General features: G+C 35.2%; 2 protein-coding genes across 2 annotated transcripts; both read left to right on the top strand.

Moving 5' to 3' along the window:
* Positions 1 to 12,457: 12,457 nt before the first annotated feature.
* Positions 12,458 to 12,796, top strand: LOC115950303 (uncharacterized mitochondrial protein AtMg00310-like). Its single transcript, XM_031067524.1, has one exon. The coding sequence runs from the start codon at positions 12,458 to 12,460 to the stop codon at positions 12,794 to 12,796; it is 339 nt and encodes a 112-aa protein (XP_030923384.1).
* Positions 12,797 to 20,099: 7,303 nt separating this feature from the next.
* On the top strand, positions 20,100 to 21,814 carry LOC115950302. The gene is made up of 3 exons (XM_031067523.1): positions 20,100 to 20,936; positions 21,513 to 21,622; positions 21,736 to 21,814. The coding sequence occupies exons 1-3, from the start codon at positions 20,100 to 20,102 to the stop codon at positions 21,812 to 21,814; spliced, it is 1,026 nt and encodes a 341-aa protein (XP_030923383.1).
* The last annotated feature ends 2,040 nt before the right edge of the window (positions 21,815 to 23,854 follow it).

Here is a 23,854-nt window from a genome sequence, read left to right as displayed (position 1 = left end):
AACCTTCTTAGTTGGTGATTGAAGTCGCGTACTGGGATCCGCACAATTGGTTAGTCATGTACTGGGAGTTGTGCATTTGAAAAGGGAATTGTCACTACAGAACAAGTCCAATTAGGTATTGGGGTAAGGGTTCAACTGTAGGTTAGTAAAGTACTTGGATTCCTTTACTTGTAACCGTTTGTTGTGATAATAGTGGAGTTTCGGGAGTGGTGACCTAAAAATCACCCGGTGGGGTTTTTACCGTTAGGTTTTCCCAATTTCTAAACAAATCACCGTGTTATTTATTTTCCGCTGCATTGTTAGTTTATTGGTGATTTGTTTGTGCTATCACGCGTTTGTATGATAAATTGATTAATTAATAACTTGGCTAATTAATTAATTAATTACTATCACAAGGGGTCATTCAGTTTGTGGCCTATCAATTATAATTTACAAATACAAATATTTCACCATATTCTACCAATCCAACAGTCAGATTTTGGATCTCCATCTGGTTGCATGATGGACATGTGTTGTTATACCCACCCACTGGGAAACTTTGATTAACCCTGTTGACACATTCCGACCATCCAAAATGGCTAAAATACACCATCAAAGCTAGGAAATAACCAAAATACCCATAAACTTCTAAAGTGACGAAAGTTCCCCTAAAAGCTTCAAAATAATAAAAATACCTTTTACTTGGAGGGTCTTGAAAGTTTTTTTTTTTTTTTGTAATTTTTAAAATTAAGAAAAAATTCTACATTTTTAAGACAAAATTGAGGAAAATTTACCATTCAAATAAAATAATAAATTTTTATGGCCATATATATGTTGGAAATCACCTTTATTGTGACAGATTTACCTTACCGACACTAACACCTTCTTTTCTTAAGAAAATTTTAACTATTAACGACGACCAAAATGTCTGTCACAAATAACAATGCAATATATAGTGATGGAAAACAATCGTCAAACACATAAAAATAAGGGCATGAATTCCCCCCCTTAAAAAAAAATTACCATTGTCGACAGCTTAGGTCCATCGCAAATATTATTTATTGGGAGGGATCCAATTCTATCACTAATACGTTCTTTCTTTTAAAGCAAATTAACTATTTATGACGGTCAGTATGTTTGTCACAAATACGAACTCAATTAGAAAAATAAAAAAAAAATAATTACGATGGATAAATTTCGTCACAAATATTGTGAAAAGTAAGGGGGAAATTTTCCCTCCAAAATATTTCACCATTTTCGATGGCTTCATGGCTATCACTAATACCCTCTTTTATATTTATGATGGAAGAATTTTTGTTGCAAATAATAAACACCATAAAAATATATTTTTTGTATTTTCGACGTACAAAGGTCGTCACAAGTGTTAATAGTTCTGACGGTTTTTCTTCGGTCATCGTAAATAATACCCTCTTTTATATTTATGATGGAAGAATGTTTGTCGCAAATAATAACACCATAAAAAATATATATTTTGTATTTTTGACACACAAAAGCCGTCATAGGTGTTACTAGTTTTGACGGTTTTTATTCAGTCGTCGTAAATAATACTTTATTAGCGATGAACATTTTTATGCCGTCGTAAAAAGTAAGGCGGGAAAACTTCCCTCCAAAACAAATCATATTTTTGACAAAAATAATAGGCATCCTCGACGAACTCATTTTGCCGTCACAAATATTTTAATATTTGACGAGAAATTGTTGACGAAAAAGACTTGCCGTCGAAAAAGCTAGTTTTTCCAACGGCTTTTTGTAGTCATCGAAAAAGTTTCGTCGCAAATAACAATTTTTTTTGTAGTATATATATCTTGTAATAGAAAAATCTACTAACCGAAGCCTTGACATCTTGTAATAGTTATCCAACACATGCATTACAAGAAAGAATCTAGCATTTTTATAAAATTCGATACGGAGTATTTTCATTTATGTAAAAACTATTGGTATTAGAAAAAATATTATGTTAGAGATAGTCATTATCTCTGTTGACAATGTTAGAGTTTAAGTATTGGACATTGAATTTTAGTAATGAATCTGTCTGGATAATTATTAATTTTAATAGGGAAAAAAGAGAAGAGTCTATTCACCATTCATATATGTTTGGGAGATTGAAATTTTTTGTACTCTTAAAAATTACTATCACAAACAAATTAAAATGTATTAGCATAGTGTATAACATTCAAAAATAGAATAATTTTGTAAGATTTTAGGTCTTTGTTACACTTTAAGACATAAACAATGCATTTTACCCGTTATTTTATTTATTTATTTATTTATTTTTAACTAGGTGATGAGCCTTCATTTTCTTTTTTTTTATACAATAAGATAAATAGATATAATATGTTCTAATGTATTTGGGGGCTTTGGGCCATTGCCTAAATGGCCTAAGGGTTGAGTTGCCCTTACCTCTAACTTTATTAAGAAAAATTAAAGGTATTTATCTCAAAGATTATAAAATGGAAGATTCATTTTATTATGAACTTAATATTCAAAATAATTACAAAGATATTGTTGATGATGAAATAGCGTTACATTAACCATAATTTCAACATGTGGTTGTTATTTTATGCTAAAGAGAGTCTAGAGCATGATATAATCTTACAACATTTTTATAATACTCTTAATATAATCTTACAACATGTTTATAACATTCTTGTTTTAAGCTATGGTGGGTCTAAATTTTTTAGTTTATTTTATTTTCTTATTGTGAAAATATTATGAGATTTTATTAAGTTGGTAAAAGAACTCAATTCTGAATCCATACTTAAAAATGTATTGGGAGATGAAAAATTAAATTGGACGGCAGAATTCACCTGAGAGGATGCATCCTGCATGTGTTCAAGTTAGACAGGTTATGCCCCACATATCCATAACAACTGGTTTGACATAAACAAATGAAACATCCCCTTTGTTTCTAATACTTTTCGAAACGATAAATTGGTTGCTGCCGGCTGAGCTGGCTAAAGATGTTAAACATGTTCAAATCCACAAATCTATTTCACAGTAAAATCATGGGTCAGTTCTGGAAACAAGAGCGAAATTGCGTTCCTTTAATGTGAACGAAGAAAAAAACATTATTTCACCCTCTCTTGTCCCTCTGACCATTCTTTTGTTTTTAATAGAAAAGGCAATTTTTTTGAAGATAATGAACAAGACAAGATTAGAGAATATGTAAGTTAAGGCCACCAACGATCTCAAAAGCTGAAGATACTCCTCTCTGGAGAAATTGTAATACAGTGAAACTTTATGAAAGCTAGTCTCAGAATCAAGTAAAACCAGAGAAAGAGTTCTTGAGAAAACAGACAGTGGCGGCACCACATGGTGTTTAGGGGGTTCACCTGTGATTTTTTTTTTTTTTTTTTTTTTTTTTTTTTTTTTTACATATAACATTTTAAAATATTTTTGTTTTGAATACCTTAAAATAAAATTTTGAACCCCCTAAAATCAGTCCAAAGAACAAATCAATTCAATACTAAAATTTATCTTGACCTTCTTAAACGAAAAGAAAAAACCCAACATCAAACCAATTTGATCTAAAATGTAAGGGAAAAAAAATAGCAAGTCCAACAACAAAAATTAGTAATTTGTTAATCTTAAATCTTAGAAAAAGACAATTAAATGAGCTGCAAAGTGTAAACACTAAAAAAAATTAAGTGTGAGGCAGTGGAAGTGGGACGTGAGACAGTGGAGAATGAAGACATTTTTTTTTTAATGATTGTATTGTTGCATTGAATTCTTAATAGAGTAATGTAAAAAACACAACAAAATTCTTCTTAATGAATTACAAAGACCTGTAAGTTGTCACAATTGAGTTGAATTGTTTATTAAAAGAATTGAAAAGAGTAAAAACAAAAACTAATAAATAATGAATTAGAGTATTCTAAGTAATAATAATTGAAATTCACTTAACAACAATAATTAATAACTTTATTATAGTAATAGAGAATAGATAATTTACAAGATTTAATCTAAGCAATAATAATTAATATTTTCATTATACTAAGAAAACATATGCCCAATGAACTTATAATTTATCTTTATTTCTCTTACTAATACTATGAATAAAATTTTTGATAAGGAAGTAACATATACCGCAAGATTTATCTCCTACCTAAGATTTACTATCCAAAAGATCTCGTGTTGACTTAAAAAAATCTTCCTTTGGATCATAGGTTTTGAAAGACCTCATCAATATTATCATAATGATCAAGATGAAAAAAATATATATATTTACAAAAAGGTCCTTGTCAACGTCTTCAACATGAATTTGAATGACCCCCCTAAAAAATATTCTTAGAGCCGCCACTGAAAACAGATCAAGAAGAAGAACACAGTGAGAGAGAATGAGATAAAGAGAGAAGATTTTATTGAAGAAAAAAACTGTTTTCAATAGCATAATTACATCTGAACCATAGCTCTCTATTTATAGGTACACATCATTCCCAATAACAGAATAGATTACGATCCAAACTATGCGCCGTGATTCAAGGAATTAACTATGGAATTATAACTAATCTTCGCGCCATTAGTAACTAACATTTACTCTTGCTTCAAACAACACCATTCAAGGCTTAAAGAAGAAACACCAGAACATCAATCAAAACGGTGCACATCACTTAAGTGATTAATGAAATGGTGCGCATCATTGGCTGTGCACAACACATGCTAGATAAATGAAACAATTTGCTACTGCTGAACCAAGGAGAATTTGAGCTTCTTCATAGCTTGAGCACCAGGTTCTTCAACATCCCCCCTCAAACGACAGGAGGAAGAATCCACTAGGAGTTTGGAATGAAAGAAAAGAAAAGGAGGAGCAGATAAAGGCTTGGTAAAGATATCAGCCAAGTTATCTTTACCAGAGACAAAACCAATGTGAAGATCCTTGCGAAGAACCTTTTCACGAATATAATGGTAATCAAACTTCCAAATGCTTAGTCTTGGAATGAAAAACAGGATTGGCAGAAGGAGCAAGAGCAGAGACATCATCACACCAGATTACAGGAACATAAGGATGGAAGATCTTAAGCTTTTTGAATAGAATGTGCAGTCGAGACAATTCAGTAGCTGAAGTAGCGAGAGCTCTATACTTAGCTTCTGTGGAGGAGTGTGAGACATTCTATTGCTTCTTAGCAAACCAAGATATAGGATTAGGACCAAGAAACACCAATAAACCTATGGTGGAATGCCTGTCTAGTGTCCCTTGCCCAATCTGCATCAGAAGAGGCAGTAAGGGTCAAGGGACCAGGTGAGAAGCAAATTTCATGATGCAATGTACCCTTGAGATATTTGAGGACTCGTTTAGCAGCCTCCAAATGATCAGATGTAGGCTTGCTCATGAATTGACAAAGTTGATGAACATTGAAGGCTAGATTAGGTCTGGTGAAAGTTAGATATTGAAGGGCACCAACCATACTCCGATAGACAGATGGATCAGATAAAGACACACCAGAATGAGGCACCAAATGAGAAGAGGAACAAGAAAGGGTCTTCATAGGTTTAGAATTCTCAATATTGAACCTATGTAAAACATCAGAGGCATACTTAGACTGAGTAAGAGTGATGCCATACTTAGTATGAGAAATCTAAATGCCCAAGAAATGGTTCAAGGGGCCCAAGTCCTTCAATTCAAACACCTAACTAAGAACAGTGATGAGAGTAGCAATCTGATAGGAATTATTGCCTGTAACAATGATATCATCAACATATAACAATAGGTAGATGATGGTGCTTGAAGACTGAAAAATGAAGAGAGAGTTGTCAGCTAGAGAAGCAATGAATCCCAAATGAAGAAGATGGAAAGTGAACCTTACAAGCCAGGCTCTAGGAGTCTGTTTGAGGCCATATAAAGACCTATGGAGCTTGCACACATATGAGGGATGGAGAGAATCCATATATCCTGGAGGCTGGTGCATGTAAACATCTTCTTTAAGGATGCCATGTAGGAAGGCATTAGACACATCAAGCTGCCTTAAATTCCAATTGCAACTGACTGCAACGGCTAAAACAAGTCTCACAGTGGCAGGCTTGATAACGGGACTAAAATTCTCATGATTATCAATGCCTGTTTGTTGATGGAAGCCTTTAGCCACCAATCTGGCCTTGTTCCTTGAAATAGAGCTATCACTGTTCAACTTCAACTTAAAAACCCATTTGCAGCCAACTAGATTCACATTGGGAGGTGCAGGAGCCAAAGACCATGTCTGTTGTCTCTGCAAGGCTTGAAACTCATCATCCATAGCCTTACACCACTCAGGGTACTTAGCAGCAACTTTATAAGATGGAGGTTCAGTAAATGTGTAATCCAAAACTGCCTTGTAACATAACTTGGGGTTAGGCTTAGAGATACCACTCTTGGACTTGGTTTGCATAGGATGATGATTGGTAGATAAGGAATGAGAAGAGGGCAAATCAAGTTTAGGAGTAGATGAAGAGATAGGCAAAGATGAAACCAATGAAGGTAAAGTATCAGATGAAATATCAGAAACAGAAGGAACTGAAGAAATAATAGGCTGAGACTCAAGAGAAGGAATAGGGGATTGTGAAATAATGGTGGGAAGTTCAGAAAGAGACAATGTGGGAGTAGACATGTGTGTGGTAGAAGATTGAGAGGTAGAATAAGGACCCAAGACAGAAGGTAGATTAGCAGAATGAAGGAAATATTGATTGGAAAACCAATAGAGATTAGGGGATAAGGAAGAGGAAGGAGAGGAAGATTGTGTGGAAGTGATGTATGTGAAGGGAAATCTGGTTTCATTGAAGACCACATGTCTGGAAGTATATAAGTGTTTAGTGGCATAGTCTAGACATAGGTAACCTTTAGTGCCCATAGGGTAACCTAGAAAGATACATTCAGTGGTTCTTGGAGCAAGTTTATGAGGAGTGTAAGACTTGAGATTAGGATAACAGGCACAACTAAATACTTTAAGTTGAGAGATGTCAGGGGGTGAAGAATACCCAGATTGATCAAAGTCACTGCAGTGTGGACTGCATAAGACCAATAAGAGGAAGGCATTGAAGCCTATGACAGAAGTGTTATGGTGGTCTCAATAAGATGTCTGTGCTTCCTCTCAACTAGACCATTTTGTTGGGGAGTATATGGACATGAAATTTGGTGAATGATGCCTCATTGGGAAAGATAAGTCTTGAATTCAGTAGAGGTATACTCACCCCCACCATTTGATCAAAAAGTCTTAATTTGAGCAGAGAACTGATTTTCAATCATGGCTTTGAATTGAACAAATTTAGTAAAAACTTCTGATTTAGATTTGAGCAAATAAATCCAGGTAAAACTAGTGAAATGATCAATGAACAAAACATCGTATTTAAAGCCATAAATGGAGTTCATAGGTGTAGGACCCCACAGATCTGAATGAACAAGCTCAAAAGGAGTAAATGCAGTAAATTGAGATTTAGGAAAAGGTAAATTGTGCATTTTTCCATACAAACAATGTGTACAAGAATTATCAACAAAAGTACACTTATTGAAATCAACTCTGACATTAGGAAACAACTGTTTGAGAACTTGGTCAAAGGGATGTCCAAGTCTCAAATGCCAAAGAGTTTTATTAAAACCAGAACGACTAGTAACACTATTACATGATTTAGAAGACAAAGAGAGCTGAGAAGCCTTTTAAGGGTAGATGGGGTAAACTCCATCTTCACTCTTGCCTTGGTAAATAATTTTCCCCGTGGCTAAGGCCTGAATGGAAATGACATGTTCATCAAAATAACACCAACATTGTTTATCATGACAAATTTTATGTACTGAGGCAAGATTAGATGCAATAGAAGGTACTTTGAGAACATCATTTAGATGAAGTGTGGAGTGAGGAAGAGAAATAGAAGCATTACCAAAATAAATAATAGGAAAGTTTGTCCATTGCCTACAGTAATCTGATCTTGCCCTTGATAAGGCTTAGGAAAGCTAAGATGGTTGAGATTGGATGTAACATGGTCTGTTGCAGCATTATCTGCAAGCCAAGGTTGATCTTGAGTGAAGCAAGCATTTGATGCAGTGGCCATAGCTACAAGCTTAGTAGGAGGATGCTTTCCTTGATAAGCATAATCCATCCTGTGGTAGCAATCTAGTGCTAAGTGACCAACCTTTCCACAAATCTGACAGATAGGTCTCTTTGACCTAATGCCATTAAAGTTAGATTGAGCTTGCTGAAATTGAAATTGATTGAAATGAGGGAATTGAGATTGAAATTGAGAGGATTTAACACTGGATCCTCTACCACCTCTATTATTTGAGTTACCTCTATCCCTTCCTCTGTTGTAAGACTGATTCAAGCCATTGTTATTAGGCTTTTAACTAGCTGTTGCTACCATAGCAAAGATGGTATCTTTGACTTCAAATCCATCACACAAGGACTCTTCTTCTGCATTAAGCATGGTTGAAAGCTCATCAAAACTCAAATGAGTACTCCTGGTCCTGATAGTTGACCTAAAAGCATTGTACTCCTTGGGGAGTCCCTTGAGAGTAATGTGAAGTAGCTTCTTATCATCCACAATTACTCCTACAGCTAGCAATTTGTCTCTAACCACTTTAATCTTCTGCAAGTACGAATCTATAGTATCAGCCCCTTTCTTGATATTATGAAGCTCACCCTTAAGGCTCATAACATGTGACCTTGAAATGGAGGAGAATATGTTCTCCAAAACCTTCCAGACTTCTAATTCTGATGAGCACCCCATAGTAAGTGCTAGAATTGAAGGAGACAAGGTAGAGCTCATAAAGGTCAGTAAAGCCTTCTCTTTAGACTTCCAAACCAAGAAATCAGGATTCACAACAACTGTGTATTCTCCTGAGAGATCTTTGAGATATTTATCAGGGATTAGTTGTGGTTCTTCAATCAATTCAAACAGTGAATAAATCTCTAGCACCATTGTAATTTGATGCCTCCAAACTATGTAGTTTGTATTGTCTAGCTTTATGGTCATCATGTTGGCCATATTAGAGAGAAGAAGGAGCGGTTGATTAAGTACATTCACTGAAGAACTTGAAGAGGACAATGATGATGTAGAAGAAGCAATTGTTGAACCTGTAGTTCCCATTGAAGAAGAAGCCATGGTTGAACTTGTAGTTGCCAATGGCTCTGATACCATGAAGAAATTGTAATACAATGAAACTTTATGAATGCTAGTCTCAGAATCAAGTAAAACCAAAGAAAGAGTTCTTGAGAAAATAGATCAAGAAGAAGAACAAAGAGAGAGAGAGAGAGAGAGAAAAGATTTTATTGAAGAAGAAAACTGTTTTCACTAGCATAATTACATCTGAACCATAGCTCTCTATTTATAGGTACACATCATTCCCAATAACAGAATAGATTATGATCCAAACTATGTGTCGTGATTCAAGGAATTAACTGTGGAATTATAACTAATCTTCGCGCCATTAGTAACTAACATTTACTCTTGCTTCAGACGACATCGTTTAAGGCTTAAAGAAGAAACACAAGAACATCAATCAAAACGGTGCGCATCACTTAAGTGATTAATGAAACAGTGCGCACCATGGGCTGTGCACAGCACATGCTAGATAAATGAAACAATTTGCTACCGCTGAACCAAGGACAGTTTGAGCTTCTTCGTAGCTTGAGAATTAGGTTCTTCAACACTCTCAAACCAAACATTTTGTAAAATACTTACTGGTTTATTTGAACAATACAGTCCACGATTAACACTCCAGCCACTGAAGCCCACCAACGCTACCTTTATATATATATAGCGTCAATCAAGTGACCCCCGAGAAGAGAGTGAAGGGGTTGGAGAAAGAAATTGCTTCCAAGGGCAATGGTCTCAGAGACAATGGCTCCAAACCCTTTAGACTCGGCTCACTACCAAAGAGAGCTACAGAGGATACCAACTCTATGGCTTTTCTCTGCTCGTCATTGTCATCAGATATGTTCTTTTGCTTTGACCAACACTGTATAACTCGCTTCAACTGAGCTAGTAAGAAACACTTTTATTAGGCTCTGGTTCCAAGTAGCACGGGTTGTTACAAAGTATGCTCTGTTTGCCTTTTCATTTCATTACTTTTTTTTTTTTGTTGTGCATCATTATTTTCATTGCACAAGGTGATAATTAAAGAATCGCTTCGGTTGGTTCTCGAATCTAACACAGAATACAAAAGTAATTCTGGTGATTTTTGGAATTCTTGAAAAGCTCTAGGACTTCAGGAATTGTGAATTTTCTTTTCAAATGACACCCGGCTTCGTGAGATGTCAACTAACCAACTTCATCTTCATTTTATTTACTGCCACCCGTTCATCATATCCGGTGAATTTTCAACAGCTAACACAGCGGCACAGCCACTTGTGAATTACAAATTATATACGCATACACATGGCCTCTTAATTTGTAGTTCTCATATTTTTCTTAAATTCTTTTAACTTTTATAGTATATGGACATTTGTAGAAATATCCGCTAGTTATTCATTTACATTGATGAATTCCAATTGTATTTCGCCTTCTTACACCAATTTTCTGATGAAATGATGAAGTTTAATATGCTTTTTTTTTTTGAGAACCATGAAGTTTAATATGCTTTGTTCTACTGTGAAATACTGAATTTTTAGTTATGGCAAAGTCTGACGCATTATCAAGTATATGATCGCTACAAATAATTTGAGCTTTTTCAACATACTTTTAATCTACGGTCACTAAAAGCCATTGGTAGAAGCCTTAATTTTCTGCGGTTGTACTCAACCGTGGAGTAAAAGCAAGGAAATTAACATACTTAAACGGTTGGGATAATTGTTGAGATAAGTGTTAAAAATAAAGGGGCTCCACATTTCCGGGTGTTTTTCCCAGCTAAGATTTTGATTTTAACTTCGGCTTGATCACCATTAATTACATGGACCAAAAGTTTGATGGGTCAAGGCCTTAGTGTTGGGATTGATGATTTGGTTTGTCCAATCAATGCCTTTGTAATGTTGATATAAAGCCATGGTTGTTCTCTAAAAGAAAAGGGTCTAAGAATTTAAAAGTGGGTTCTAGTAAAATTGAGATTTACTGGACTTAACTAATGCTAAATTTGGTTCCGGGCTAGAGCCAGTGGAGGGATTATTTAGCTGTTGTGTTTTATCAACAAATAGTTTTACTTCTAAGAGGGAACCCATATTTGGGAGGACATTTTATGGGGCCAAAACTAAATTTTGTGACAAGGGGCAAATGCATGATGTCACAATTGAGTGTGACATACTGACACTATTGGGCTTAGTGATCCGCAGATAGTGATGCCAGGTCATGGAGGTTGAAGTGGAAGTTTAGGGGCAACCACACCATTGTAGTGGATGGTCTTCCAGTTGAAGTGCTTTGGGATGTTCATTATGGCCAATACAGTTTTATGTTCCAAACTTGCCTCTCAGCTGAGAAATTATGCTCCAGCCACTGTATTTTTGATCCTTCGGTATTAACTTGGTCATACTCTTAGCAATTTAGAGATTCCCAATCACAAGGTCTTGGTTTATCACTGATTTTGTTTACTTGGAAGAATGAATAGAAATGTATTTTTCACTTTTGGAGTGTGAACAAATACTTGTAGCTGCGTTTTGATTATAAAAAAAGAAAAAGAAAAAAAGAAAAATGTAAATTATGGTTCTCCATTATTCCTTCTCATTTTATAAGTTAAGTAGCAAAGAACTGTTACTAATACTCTTGCTTGCTTTTAATAGTTCAACTAAGAATTCTTGTTTTGAACTAGAATTTGAGGCTCCTCTTAAGAATTTGTGGTAATTGTTGGAAAATTTTAACTCATAACTGACCTTTAGGTGTTCATTGGAAATATTGTTTTAATGGATATTCAAAATGTTAATGTTGAACTATGATTAATGCCATACATTTATGTCTCCTAAATTCTTTGTGTACTATATTACCCATTAGATAGCCTACAATCTGATTAATGTATGTACTATTATATATCTATAGGTATGGCATTAAGTCACAAATTGAACTTGATATTGAATTAGTGTGAATATGAAGCAGTGCCAACGCCTTATGGATATCCTAGGTCAATATGAAGCAGCATCAGGCCAAGCTATAAACAGGCAGAAGACATCCTTGTTCTTCAGTAGAAACACAAGAGAAGAGGTAAAACAAAACATTCAGCAAATGTTGGGGGCAAGGATTATGACTGATTGTGAAAAATACCTTGGTCTCCCAATGGCATGTGGGAAATCAAAGGTAAACACTTTTAAAGAATTGCAGGAGCGGATTACCAAGAGGGTCATGGGATGGAAGGAAAAATTTATTTCTAAGGCGGTGAGGGAGATTTTAATCAAAACTATTGCTCAAGTTATTCTTACATATACCATGAGCATTTTTAAGCTCTCAAAAGCACTATGTGACTCTATCAACTCTACACTAGCAAAATATTGGTGGGGGCAAATAAAGGATGAGGAGAAGATACACTGAATAAATTGAAGAAAATTATGCACAACAAAAAAAAGAAAAGGGAGAAATGGGATTTCGAGACATACAAGCTTTCAACTTAGCTATGTTAGCTAAACAAGTTTGGAGGTTGATACACCATACACACTATCTCTTTTATCGTGTATACAAAGCACGGTACTTTCCAAATTGTTCCTTCATGGAGGCAGAGATTGGACACAACCCATCTTTTGTGTGGCGGAGTTTGGTGGCTGCTAGAGAGGTGATAATGGAAGGATTTAGATGGAGAGTGGGGAATGGGACGCAGATTCGGGCAGAGTCACGGAATTGGCTGTCCCATAAGCCAATTTTTAAAAGGCAGGAATGGCTGAACCTACGAGTGGGAGACCTGATTGATGATAGAGCTTAGGAGTGGAAGAGGACAATGATTGCGGAAATTTTTGCTCCCAGAAACTATGAGGAAATTCTAGCAATTCCACTCAGTAGAGAACGCACCCAAGACGCATTGATATGGAAGGAAAATAGGAAGCACGAATTCTCAGTAAAATCAGCCTATCATGTCGCTCTATGGCTAAACAAGCAGGAAGTAACGGAACACTCACAGGCAGGGGCGGATGGAGAGCTTGTGCGAATATCCTGCCAACTCGTGACAATCTGCACCAGCGAAGAGTGGACGTGGATAGAAACTGTGAATTCTGTCGCCAACAACCTGAAACGGGTGCACACCTGCTGTGGGAGTGTCCATTTGCTCGTAATGTTGGTCTCTGTCCAGTGGGAAAGTGCAGAAATGCAGGAATGACGTATGGGATTTTTTCCAGCTATTTCGAGTGTTGGAGGAGAAATTGACAATGAAGGAACTTGAACAGTGGGCTACTATAACGTGGGCAATTTGGAACGCAAGGAACAGAGCTCACTTTGAAAAGTTTCAGACACAACCTCAAACGATTTTGGATGGATCTATAGCTCTACTGACTTCATATCACACACTCACAGCCACTCAAGAAAACATATGATGGGGAGACAAGGGGTCCACGGTTTTATGGGGGGCACATGTTCTTCCACTGGTACAAGGAAAAGTTAGCATGAGTCAAGTGTTTCCATTTCCTTTTACTCTGTATACAAAGGATATTACAATCAATAAAATATTTCTATCAGTTATCTCAAAAAAAAAAAAAAATCCAAATGAACCAGAATTGTTCTTTTTCTTATGATTTCTTTTGCATATTTTGCAGGCTACATATAACCAGAATTCTTTACTTCACTGTGAAACAAAGAGCGGTGGAACTAGTTTCCTAAGCCACATGTTACGTTAAAGCTTGACTTGCTCGTTCAATGGTTGGGAATTGGTGCAAACTTCCTGGCCTTGTTCTACATAGGTAAGGAATTATATCTCTCTGACCCTTGTTAAAGTATTTGGTCAGAAAGGAATTTAATTAATTTGTCTTGACAATTTAAAATTTGTGAAACAGTCTTTGTCTTGCTGCACACAGTAGTTGCTATCTTAAACACTACATTTTTTTCTTTAAAATTTATTATAAATAGATTGTCTAATTATAGATTCTTGCCTTTTTTATTGCAGGCATACAAGTATTTACCTCTATCTGCTTGGATTCAGCTTCTATTGATAATAATGTCATAGCTCTTTGTTTCTTTGATGAACAAGAAAATGGTTTTGTGTTGGAAAATGTGGCTAAATAAACAAGATTTGATTCAACAATATAAACCCTAAAAAATTAACAATGACAAAAAATAAATAGATAGAGTTCGAAAGATTTTACAAATTAACTATAGAATCACATAAATTGTGTTGTCCTTAACGGTTGATTCGTACCACTTGGAGTAAAACTCGGTGCGAATGGCTTTCTTGGCCGAAAAATCCCTCAGGATTAAACTATAGCAATTTCTTCAAGTCGGACCCACACCCAAGCAAGAAGAACCACGAACAACCTTATTTGCCTTTTCTTAAAACCAAAATTTGATGCTGAAATTTCTATGGTGAAGAGCAAAACAGAGGGAGAGAAGTTGTGGAGTGAGGCTGGAAAAAGAAAAGGATGATTAAAAGAAAATGAGGGCTGAAGGGTTTTATAAGCCAAAGGTAAAGAAGGAATAGTGGGCTAGCTCCAATGGTCACTATGCATGCCCAAAGGGCAACTTATTAAATGTCTAATGGACTACTTAGGTAGAGACCAATGGGCTAAGCCAAAATGGCTAGAAGGAAAAGAAATTTCAACAATGAAGAGTAGGGAATTAAGAGCAGAACAAAGGGAGAAAAGTTGTGGAGTGCAGCTAGGAAAAGAAAAGGATGATTAAAAGAAAATGAGGGCTGAAGGGTTTTATAAGCCAAAGGTAAAGAAGGAATGGTGGGTTGGCTCCAATGGTCACTGTGCATGCCCAACAGGTAGTTTATTAAATGCCCAATGGGCTGCTTGGGTAGAGACCAACAGGGTTGAAGGGTTTTATAAGCCAAAAGTAAAAAAGGAATAGTGGGCTGGCTCCAACGGTCACTGTGCATGCCCAACGGGTTAAGCCAAAATGGCTAGAAGGAAAGGAAAGAAAAAATGATATAGCTCAAGGGTTTTATAAGCCAAAGGTAAAGAAGGAATACTAGGCTGGCTCCAATAGTCACTGTGCATGACCAATGAAGAAATAGAGACAAACCCAAACCCAACCTATGCCTAACTCTAACATCTAAGGTGAATGATGGCTTATAAACATGTAACATGGTTCACTTCTAACTAATGTGGGACACAAAGCACAATGCTAAGTGTTTGAAAGTTTGAAACACAACCCACTCCAACATTTTGTAACTAGATCGAATAAGTAGGGAAAAGTACTCTTACAATCAACAATTGAGCCTACCCAATCATTATCTGATATCCCACAAGCTTAGTGTCTTTTTCTTTCACATACCTGATACCAAGTTTCTTTGTACCTTGTAGAAACTCTAGAATTTGTTTTGCTATTGTGAGGTGGAACTTGCTTGATTCATTCATAAATCTAGAGATGAGATTGACTGGATATACAAGATCTAGACATGCACTTCAATTAAATTAATTAAACTTCCAACCAAACTTCGATAGTTTCTTGCGTCCACTTTTTCTATGCTATCATTTGAGTGCAGCTTCTCATTCAATGCCATTGGGGTGGACATAGACAATGGTTTACTATTGTTCATATGGAACCTTTTGAGTAGGTCATCTACAGCTCCAATGTTTTTTCCTCCCAGTGGATGTGAATATGTGATTTCTTCATTCATGACTTTTATCCAAATTGCTTCTTTTGCAACTTCTTCAAAATAAAAAACGTTGCTTGTTTTTACCTTTTCAAGCTATTTTCATATGCACTTCTTGCATGTTAAAAAGGCCATTTTCGTGCTCTCATTAACCACTGATGTTTCACTATTACCTTTTTTAGATAATCTCAATCAGCATTTGCTTTCCACACATTTCTTGGGGTTTGGACAATGATTTTCTCGCACGCAATTTATTTTTTACATTTTTTATGTTTATTCACTTTTCTCACACCTGTTTTTACGTTTTAAAATAAGTATATTAGAGCACCCACAGCAGATGTGGGATATGTGCGAAATGCTAAATATTTGGCACATATCCCACACCAAACCAAGTTTGACCCCATTTATCAAATGTTGTAAATGTCATATTTTTTGCAACATGTTACAGTACAATCACAAATTTGCAACTGTACGGTAAGCTGTGGCATATTGGGTTTATTAATTTTTTATTCCTCTTTCACTCTCATATCTCTTTCATCTTCTCCTTCAGCTCACCGCCTCCATCTCCATCACCATCTCCACTCTCCCATTCTCTTTCTTCTTCCCTCTTCCTTGTTGCTCTATTCTCTTCCCATTCATGAATATGAGCCACCATCGATTTCCTCTCTACCATCACTGATCTATATACTTCACCGATTTTTTTTTCCTCTTTTGTTCGCTCTCTCCTCTCTGTTCTATCAGCGTGGGTTTGGTTGTGGGTCTGGGTTATGGTTGTGATTTCCGATTGTGATCAGCGTGGGCATAGGTCTCTGGATTGTGGGTCTTTCCTCTCTGTTCTATATCCCAGTGAACTGACCGAGCCCTTTCGTCTCATTAGAGAGTAGGCTCTTTGAATCAATTCTTGGCGCAAGAACTTTGTGAGTGGACTTCCGGTTTTGTGAAAGAGGCCCTGGTGAAATCTGTGCTCGAGAATCATGACAAGAATAGCTCACTGGTCTTACTCTGTTTGGGCGATACTATTTCATCGATTCACCATACAGGTAAGCTCTCTGTCATCTCTGTGATTCTCTTGGTATTTCAGTGTCTACTTTTGATTCTCTCTATCTTCTTAGTTCATATGTGTTGTTTGCTGTGTTATGAATTTGTTCTGCCTAATCTATTCGACAATCTTCTCTGTTGCTCTTGTCTTTAACCTTAATATAGTCTACTTATTCTTAAAAACAAAACAAAACAAAAAACTCTCAAGAGTATATCTTGTGTTTTTTTTTTTTAAATAATAGGGGTATCATACATCATACATTTTTATGTATCTAGTCTTTCTGCTGGACTAGGTTTAAAATCTTGTAAGCCCATGACAATGATAGCTAATCAGGAGAATAATGGTCAATGTTAATATAAGTGTCACTAAACTTTAGTTTAATCCATAATCAAATGCAAACAAAGTTAAAACACAATGTATGACATAGGAACTATCTCAATCATAAACTAAAAAAGTTGCTCCGGCCAGGATGAGTCAAAACAAGAATTTCTTATTATATGCTGTAGGAATTACTTCATGTTAATATTAGGAAAAAGTATTTTTTGAGATGGTCAACCAACTTAATGAAAATAATTCAACATTAAAAATGATGCTTTTGCCTTGGTCAAAGTAAAATATGATATTAACCCATATGGTGACTTAGTCACATAGGCAGTCATAATGATCACCTTCCTTAAAGAGTGAGGCGTGGATTCACAAGTGTCTGTGTGAATCCATGCCTCACGTATTAGGGGGCTCAACTCTCACATGTGCATGTGTTTGATGAGGGATCACATTTTGAGTTTGGCAAATTTGCTAGAGAGATACATTGACAAATTTTAGTAATGATATATTTTGTTGTAATTAACAAACCAAAACAAGCAGTCTCCATATCTATTTAGAGCATGGACTCAAGAAATTATTCATCATTCACTGATCTTGTACGAGGGAATATTAATCTTGAGGATGAACTTTTCAATGTATCTGAAAGTAGTCCCCTATTAGTCGAAGATTCTCTACTGAATGATGAAGTTGCCACTTCTAAGAAAAAACCAGCACGTGTTGTCAACTTCAGTGCTGAGGAAGACAAGCTGCTTGTAGCAGCAAGGCTCAATACCAGTGTCAATCTTGTGTATGGTAATGAGCAACATAAAACAATATTTTATGGCAAAGTTGCGAAATACTTTATGGACCACAAAACTGATTCTACAAATAGTGTTGCATCCCTAACAACCTAATGGGGAACGATTAATAAGGAAACAGTTAAATTTGTTGGGTCCTTAGCTAAAATTGAAGCAAAGAATGAAAGTGGAACCACGGCTCATGACAAGGTATAAATTTTGCAATGGTCTTTAATTTTTTTAGGTTTACAACACAAATGAATTGTTTGAAGAAACTAATTATGTTATATTTATTTATATTTTTTTAGATTGAGAAAGCAAAGGAATTGTTTAAAGAAATTCATGGTTCCGTTTTTTCAATTTGAACATTGTTGGCTAATCTTGAAGGATTTTCCAAAGTGGGCATCTACTATGCCTAGGGGAGATTCAAGAAAAGAAATGCCTCAAACTCCAAATTTAATAGATCAAGGTGGGGGGGCTGATGACATTATGGATTTCGAGAGGCCAATAGGTAGAAAAGTTGAAAAGGCTAATCGAAAGAGAAAAGATGATGGGAAAGATATTGCAACGGAATATTTGAAAAAGAAAATGAAAATTCTTGAAGAAGATTGTGTAGCCAAAAAAGAGAAAGTACGTATCAAAGCAAAAAAGCTTTGCTTGCAAGAGTTGAAAGAGAATGAAAGAATTATGATGCTAGACATAAGTGGCATGAATGAAGACCAAAGATTTTATGATGGACTCAAAAAGGAAATCCTTGCAAAACAAAGATCAAGTCATTCGTTGGGCTGAGATGATGTTGGTGATGTCTTGTTTCAACCTTATTTTGGTATTAACTAATTTTAGGCCGTGATATGTATTTTGTGGCATTTTTTAGGTGTAGCTGATTTTAGGCCTTGATATGTATTTTGTGATCTTAGCAAAAGGTCTTGACTCTTTTATTATGTGATTTCGTTGTAGATTCTAGTAGGCCACTGCCATGTAAGTAATCCTAACATTTTAGCTTATACAAATGTCATGTATTTTCTATGTTTGAATTTATATTACAAAAAACCTGTACAACTCTCCAGCTTTTGCAGATTTTTCTTCCTGCTATTTGCCAAGCGGATATGTGGTTGTTTTGCTTTGCATTATCTTGTATTTTGGTTTGTTTGTTGCTGGGAATTTGTCCCTGACCTGCATATATGGGTAGTCAATCTTGGTTGTGTAGTCAGATACTGTTATTTGGTTGTTGGGAGTTGTTTGCTTTATTGTAGTTGTGGCTGGTTTTCCAGCTTGTTACTTAATAAAATTCACTTGATTATCAACAAAAATAAATAAATAAATGAAATGCGATGGCAGTGTTCAAAGCTATGTCTGCTATATGTGATGTTATTTCCATGTTTCAAAATGGATGGACTCAATAATCTATTGAGTATAATTTCTAAAATATGGATGATTTCCTATTTCTAGTCCATTAAGTGGATCAACCTTATTCTGTTTCTTTGTTCTTTGAAATATACATGCCCTTTTGTTACATTTTGTAAGATCAATCACAATTTTACTTGGGGAAGTTTTTGCCATTTCCCCTTCTTGTTATGTGGTTTCTTGTATTCCACTTAATGGTCATATATCAATAACTTTATTTGTTTTTTAATACTTAAGAATCCACTCATTATCATATACTTGTGCTGCTGTTACTAAAAAATTGTTTGTGAAGATTTAGATGATTTATTTATGTGGCAGTTATTTCCTGTAATCTAAAATTAATAGTTAAATATGAGTATTATGTAGCTGGAGAGCTCAATGATGTGTAAACTTGCAAATTTGATATCTTAGAGAACAAGGCCCAAATTTAAATAGGCCTATATTGCCGTTTGGCTAGACGTACATTATATATTATAGATTTTATATGATATGTGCTTATCCTTCTTTTATAAGATATTGCAATCAAACCTTCTTTTAAAGTTATTGATTTCATTTCATATTATGATAATGGCATCTATATTGAGAATTGCTTTCTAATGTTTTCTTATAGTTTATCTCCATGGGTCGTTCTTTTTTTCGTAAATTGCTTGATGATGACTCAAATTAAGATGAGATAATTATAAAACTTCTCACGGGTTCGACATCACAACGTAAGCATCGTCGGTATATCAACCGTAATCATTTGGCAAGCCATAGAAGGCTTTATGATGACTACTTTGCCAAAGAACCTATATATCTTCCCAACTTATTTTGAAGGAGATTTCAAATGAGACGTTCTCTTTTTCTCTGAATCTTATCTAAGGTAGAAGCTCATGAACCTTACTTTACCTAAAAAAGAAATGCTGCCAAAAAGCTTGATCTATCTCCCCTTCAAAAGATGACCGCTGCACTTAGGATGCTTGCTTATGGAGTAGCAGCTGATTTTATTGATGAATATGTGAGAATAGTAGAAACCACTGCAATAACCAATTTGAAAAAATTTGTTACAGTAGTGGTTGCTATTTTTTCAGAGGAATACTTGAGGTCACCAAACAATGAAAACATCGCTAGATTGTTAGCCCATGGCCAAAATCGTGGATTTCCAGGCATGTTGGGAAGTATTGATTGCATGCATAGGAAATGGAAAAATTGTCTAACTGCATGGAAAGGGATGTATTGTGGTCATATTCGTGAGCCAAGTATTATTTTGGAAGCAGTGGCTTCATATGATCTTTGGATATGGCACTCATTTTTTGGGTTACCTAGGTCAAATAATGATATTAACGTGTTGGAGCGGTCTCATGTATTTTTTGAGCTTGCACAAGGACGTGCTCCTGCAATTAATTACTCAATCAATGGTCATGATTACACAATGGGATACAATCTTGCTGATGGCATATATCCACAATGGTCGACATTTGTGAAGACAATCCCAAGGCCACTAGGAGTAAAAATAAAATTATTTACAAAAACTCAGGAGGCATATAGGAAGGATGTAAAGCATGCATTTGGAGTGCTTCAAGCACGATTTGCAATTGTACGTGGACCTGCATGGTTTTTCTATCATGAAACACTACAAGACATTATGAAAGCATGCATAATTCTTCATAACCTGATTATTGAAAATGAGCGAGATGAAGCTGAAGCAGTGGACTTAGATTATGAACAAATTGATGAGATTTCATGTACACCAATGTCACGTGAGCCAACAAATGAATTTACGGAGTTCATTCAAGTTCATCAATGCATTAGTGATCAAGAAGTTCATTCTCAACTCCAAATGAATCTCGTTGAACATTTATGGCAATTACAAGGAGAGTCATGAAAACTTTTGGTTTTGTTTATTTGTCTCCTCTTCTTTATAGAGTTGCCATTTAAACTTTTGATTTGGTTTATTTGTTTCATTTTGTTTTTATGAAGCTACCATTAAAACTCATTGGCTATGTTGTTTTGTTGTGTTAAGTTTAGTATTAGCCAATTGTTTTGTTGTGTTAAATTTAAGTACCATTTGTCATCAAGGAAGTGGCAAGCTCAACTATGTTTAATTCAATGGGTTCTGTGTGAGTTAATGTTATTGGATATGAGTTATTTGTGTAAGTTTTCTATGGACTACATTGGTAGTTTAGTTCAGTTGAAACAACTTCAACTTGACAGGTTGGCTTTTAGATTGCATATATTTTTGGCTTTTGATATGAGCCTTGGTATTTGGTGTTATCTGGATGCATGCGTTACTTGCTGTTCTATATAGCTCAATTGTGCTTAGAACCTGTTTGTGCTTGAGTTTTGTTATCTAGCCTTGTGGTTTGTTCAGACTCAGTATCTTTTTGAGTTCTTGGTTTCTGGAGAGGTGTTTTTTGATCTGTTTGAGTTCTTTGATAAGGAGACAGCTTCTTTTGCCCATTTGCTCTCACTCAGTGACAGGTTCAACATGTTTTTTTTTTTTTTTAATTTTTTAAAAAATGCTTAAGAAAATATTAATTTTTAAAAATATGACAGTTGAATTAAGAGTATTGTTGAATTAAGAGTATTTTCAGTTTTCAGAATTTTGTCATGCTGTATGTGGCTGATGTGGTTGGATCACATGTGGTTGGATCATTTGACATTGAGGTGTAAAGATGCCAACAAAAAGCCCAGAATTGATGAGATTTGAAAAAATTGAACAAATTAAGAATTAAAGAAAACCTGAACAAATAATAATTTTTGCATCTGATAAATGCTATTGCTTTTGGTGTGGCAAAATGGCATACAGATAGATTATGCTAAAAATAGCTTAGGTAGCTAAGATGAAATATATTGCTAGTTTAACTGTTTAAGTAGAGTAAGCTACTATGACCATTGATTATCTCTCGAAAAGAAAGTGTAAGGGGGTGTTTGGTTTGTGTTTTTAAATAACCATTTTCAGTTTTTAAACAACATTTCACGCATTTCAACGCACTTTTTCACCCACACGTATTTCCATAAATATTTTCAAATAACAATTTTCAGTTTTTAAACACATGTACCAAACGGGCCCTAAGCTACTATGACCATTGATTATCTCTTGAAAAGAAAGTGTAAGCTAATGTGACCAGAAGCCCCTTGCAGCATGTTTTCTTTTTGAGTCTCTAAGAAAAGCTTTGCTGGTTCATATATAATGGTACTTTTTAGATACGATGACAGTACTTTTTAGATACTTCATCTCTGTCATTTGGGTGAATAACTGAATACACAATGTTAAATTATGTTCTGGTGCTTATTTATATAAATAGTTTCACGGAAAAACGAAAGTTTCACTCGATGAGGAAAGATTATATATTGCTCTCAATAAGTTCATCTGTGGCTTGAGTTCCTGATAACTTGTGTGAAATGTTGAAGCAGGGATGGGTGGTTCCAAAGCTCCCTAAAAAGTCCAAGGTTATGATTGAGGTCAAATGCATTGTTTGCCATTGACTGTGAGAAGCTTCTCTGTGAAAATAACACTGAGCTTTGTGTTGTAGTTCGCAAGTTACAGGTACTCATTAATTTGGCCTGCGTTCAGTCTCTTCTTCATAGTTCATACAATAGTTATTCCATTGTTCCGCCTCTCTATTCCCTGAGCAATGCTAGGATCACATAAAGTTGCACAACTTAATGTGGTCCAAGCATTTCTCCTATTCCCTGGGGAAGAGAATGCTTCTCTCTTTGGTCAGCTGCATTTGTCAAGATAATGTAGCAGCAAGATCAACAAGATCAGAAAATCAAAACGACCAGTAGCTTAGTGTTGAGACCTGACACGACTTGTAGCTCATAGTATCAGTTGGTAATAGAGTTAGTTAGGGACACGCGTAACTAACCCATTGGACCATTGTAAATTCTGTTATAGGCAGAGAGGATTGGCACCATTGTAAATTCTGTTACAGCCTAATCTTGTATAAATATCCTAAATCCCTTGTAATCTATTCAGTTAGTAAACACACAGCAATTCTTCTATTAGATTCTCATATATTCTCTCTAGAACTTTCTCTGGAAATTCCTTTCTTTTCATTACGTACTTGTGATATGTAAAAGAGACGGATATAAATTTATACAAAATTTAAGATCTTGATACTTAATATCTATTCTTGGCCCTCTTCACAAAAGTTTTACAAATTGACCCATGAAAACCAAAAAAAAATCTGACTTTTCCTCATGCTCAGTTGCTCCAAGAACACCAAGATAAACCAAAATACCAGCAAACAATTTACAAATCTAGATAATAACCAACAAACGAATAACTTATATGGTCTATAACTAGTGGTGGTGCCACGTTTAGTCCAAGGTGTTCCCATGAACACCTTGACTTGAAAAAAAAATATATATATATATATTAATTAAAATTTTTTTAATTTTTTTACCCTTAAAATAAATTAGGAATACCCTCAACCAAAATTAGGAACACCCTCAAATAAAAAATTATTTGTTCTACTTTCAAGGAAAAAAAAATGCCCAAAAAAAAAGCCCCAAAAAATTTTTGAACTAAAATCTGGAAAAAAAAAAAAAAAAAATTGTAACAAAGCAAGCCCACCAGGGAAAAAAAGCCCAACATCAATCCTAAACAACATATTATAAACCCAATCTAAAGAAGAAAAAAAAAAAAGGTAAAGCAAACCCAACATAGTAGCAAACCCACAGATTATCAAAAACATAAAAAAAATT

The sequence above is a fragment of the Quercus lobata genome, chromosome 6, assembly GCF_001633185.2.
Source record: "Quercus lobata isolate SW786 chromosome 6, ValleyOak3.0 Primary Assembly, whole genome shotgun sequence".
Taxonomy (NCBI): Eukaryota; Viridiplantae; Streptophyta; class Magnoliopsida; order Fagales; family Fagaceae; genus Quercus; species Quercus lobata.
The sequence above is the reverse complement of the archived record's forward strand: the minus strand, read 5'-3'. Positions and strand labels throughout refer to the sequence as shown.

What these genes read in the sequence shown, in the direction of transcription:
- LOC115950303 (XM_031067524.1), top strand. Translation starts at nt 12,458, where the DNA reads ATGGGATTTCGAGACATACAAGCTTTCAACTTAGCTATGTTAGCTAAA.
- LOC115950302 (XM_031067523.1), top strand. Translation starts at nt 20,100, where the DNA reads ATGACCGCTGCACTTAGGATGCTTGCTTATGGAGTAGCAGCTGATTTT. An exon ending in AATTTACGGAGTTCATTCAA is followed by an intron (nt 20,937 to 21,512) that starts GTTCATCAATGC and finishes TGGTTTGTTCAG; the next exon opens with ACTCAGTATCTTTTTGAGTT. An exon ending in TTGCTCTCACTCAGTGACAG is followed by an intron (nt 21,623 to 21,735) that starts GTTCAACATGTT and finishes GAGTATTTTCAG; the next exon opens with TTTTCAGAATTTTGTCATGC.